At 36.0% G+C, this 2,981-nt stretch overlaps 1 protein-coding gene across 3 annotated transcripts in view; it reads left to right on the top strand.

The window, feature by feature from the left end:
* Positions 1–2,394: 2,394 nt before the first annotated feature.
* LOC136037003 (folylpolyglutamate synthase, mitochondrial-like) overlaps positions 2,395–2,981 on the top strand; it is a 43,232-nt gene continuing 42,645 nt past the window's right edge. For all 3 annotated transcript variants that reach the window (XM_065719406.1, XM_065719407.1, XM_065719405.1), the window contains exon 1: positions 2,395–2,495. In XM_065719406.1, coding sequence (XP_065575478.1) covers positions 2,463–2,495 — 33 coding nt within the window. In that variant the 5' untranslated portion in view covers positions 2,395–2,462. The remainder of the gene's footprint in view (positions 2,496–2,981) is intronic.

Genomic DNA, 2,981 nt, shown 5'->3' with positions numbered 1-2,981 from the left:
TTTTCCAAGTAACGGGCCATTGAGCCCTTTGGGATATTTTTGTTTATAAATGGAATTATATAGGTAATAAAAGGAACTTGAACCAAAAAGTAATATGTGCACACTCTGCTAATACTATTGTCTTTTAAAACATGTACATTTTTAAAACATGTTTCTAAGACAGTTAAATCGTCAACTTCCATCTATCTGGGAAATTGACACTAAGACTGTTTATCATGATAAGAAATGAAATTGGGCATACGAGGGCTCCCAGGGGCACACCATTATAAATTGGGAGGGGATCGGAGTATACATTCAGGTATCTGAGGACTTGCGTTCTATTAGAAAATTAATGTTAAGAAGACTAAGTCACTAAGGTTAGGAATAAGTGAAGATGAACAGGTGACCTTAGGTAACGAAAAGATTGATCAGGTTGGGAGCTTCAGTTACCTTGGTAGTATTATTAGTAAAGATGGTGGGAGTAGTGAAGATGTTAAAAGTAGAATAGCTAAAGCTCAGGGTGTTTTTTCACAGTTAAAAAAAGTTTGGAAGAATAGAAAGATAAGCCTACAAACCAAGATTAGAATATTGGAAGCTACAGTGATGACAGTGGTCAAATATGGCTCTGAAGCATGGACACTCCGAAAAGCAGATGAAAATTTACTAGATGTTTTCCAGAGAAATTGCCTACGGATTGTTCTGGGTACCCGGCTGACTGACCGTATTTCAAACAGTAGGTTGTACGAAAAGTGTGGTTCAATCCCGCTTTCTGGGGCTATAATGAAAGAAAGGTTGAGATGGCTAGGCCACGTTCTACGGATGAAGGATGACAGATTACCGAAGATTGTCCTTTTTGGCCAACCGTCTGGGGCTACACGGAAAGCAGGTCGTCTTTGTCTGGGTTGGGAGGATGTCATAAATAAGGATTTAAAGGAAATGGGAACTTCCTGGGAGGGTGTAAAGAGGGAGGCTTTAAATAGATTAGGTTGGAGGAGGAGCGTGCGTAGCTGTGTTGGCCTCAGGCGGCTTGGTGCTGCAGTGAGTTATTAGTAGTAGTAGTAGTTCTATTAGAAAGGAAGGATTACATTATTCTTATTAAAGAAGGGTCAACTAGGAAGTAATTGGCTATTTTTTCCCTAATGTATTATGGTTAATTAACACTGAACCGTAGACTACTATATTTAATTCTACCGCCATTACTACTACTACTGCTATTAAAAATAAGGATAACAAAAGCAACAAATTTTGGATATATAGAAACTGTATGGAACCAATTCGAAATACACTATGCCCACACAGGTTGGCAAGTAGACGCATCAGAAATGCTTCGGGAATAGTTCACTGGATTAAGCTGAAACTTTCAGTGTGGTGAAGGGGATATTGAAGAAACCACAGGTGCTATGCTTTATGCTTATACTGCTACTAATGCTGAGACAACTATTGCGACTTTGCCAGATAAAGACATTAAGGTGTAGCTTTTAAAGAATATTTACGTGGATGTTGAAATAAATCAAAATAAAACATGAGCATCTGGTCTTTCAAAAAGGTGACAAACCAGTATCTGAAGCACGACGTATATTTTAGGTTAGATATTTAAGGGCTAGTTATGGGGGGTTTTGAACTAGCCAGAAGGCAGTATTTGTATACTTTTAATACTACCACAACAGTTACAGTGAACCCCATAATTAATTATACTGAAAATCGATCTTAATAGCTCTCGAGGTTTTTATCATAGAAATTAAACCTTAGGTTTAAAAACTTAACGATAGTTTAGAGAATTAATTTAACTTACAAATACAATTTGGATTTTCAGCATTAATTGCTTTATCAGCCGCAATAAATACAGGAATAAATACTTAGGCTAGTGCTAGTGTCTTATCTATTTTAAGGTTTTACCTTATTGAAATTTCAAGCATATCATCCATGGTTGATTAATTATAGTTAATGTTCAAGGCATAATTTTCAAATATCATTTTTCTAAATCAGTTTTCGTTTCTATAATGAACCTAGCAAAAGGTACAAATAGGGAAACTGGAGACCAGGTGCTCTATCAATAGTGGTGAACAAACTATTGTTGATAAAAACTTTTTAAAATAATTTATGGGCATTTGGATTTCTCGCTACTGTGGTTTAGGTATAATGTTAAAATTTATAGAAATACACATGTCATTCATAAATTTGGCTTTCCATCAACATGTTTGACTGCAGTTCAGTTCAAGCATTGCACCTGTAAACCTGATATTATCGCATGGTAAGAAGCTTCTAAGCTTTACCTATATGGCTTAATGATTTGGGAGGAACCTCATTTTTCTCTTTCCCAAAGGCGGAAAAGCAATAGCCAAAAATACGGTTTGGCTTGGATAAAATTGCCCAAATTTCGCACAGTTTCCGTTTATTCTTAGATTAGGTAAATGGCAAAATTTTTAAAGCCAAATCACATTAAAAATTTCATTAATAGGTACATTTATCAATCTGTTAGTGAAATGATTCAGCCGAGTTCAAAGAAGTCATATGAAGTTAGTATTTTTTTGCTGAAAATTCCATAAAACTGAACTATGAGGTTTAGTATTTGGTTGTTGATGATGCAGGTTTGTGTTGGAGGTAGCCGAGGACTAGGCTATGCTATCTTTTAAGAATTGGGCCTAGTTGCTTGAACCACTTTTCTTTAAAACCAGTCAACAGTGTCAGTTGGAAGTTGTTTTAGTAATTTTTTCAGCATTCTGATAATTAGCTTGCTAAAAGCTTAATAGGCCTATAGGCTAGGCTACCAGCCTAACAGTATTAGTAGGCCTGCACAATTCCTACCCTTAAAAAGGAAACATGTTATAAAACAAGGTAAAATTCTAGTTGATTAACTTTTGGGTATCTTTGAAAGGGGTTAGGTTAGAAAAATGAAACCTTTAGAGATAAGTCTAAAGGCTAAAGTATGTCCCAGGAAGGTAGGCTAATCTGAAGTACCCACCTCCAATTCTTCTCCCTCTAGAGGGTTTCTGACGTTTGAT

Source organism: Artemia franciscana, chromosome 16 (assembly GCF_032884065.1).
Source record: "Artemia franciscana chromosome 16, ASM3288406v1, whole genome shotgun sequence".
NCBI lineage: Eukaryota > Metazoa > Arthropoda > Branchiopoda > Anostraca > Artemiidae > Artemia > Artemia franciscana.
Note: the sequence above shows the minus strand (reverse complement) of the source record. Positions and strands in the feature narration are given on the sequence as shown.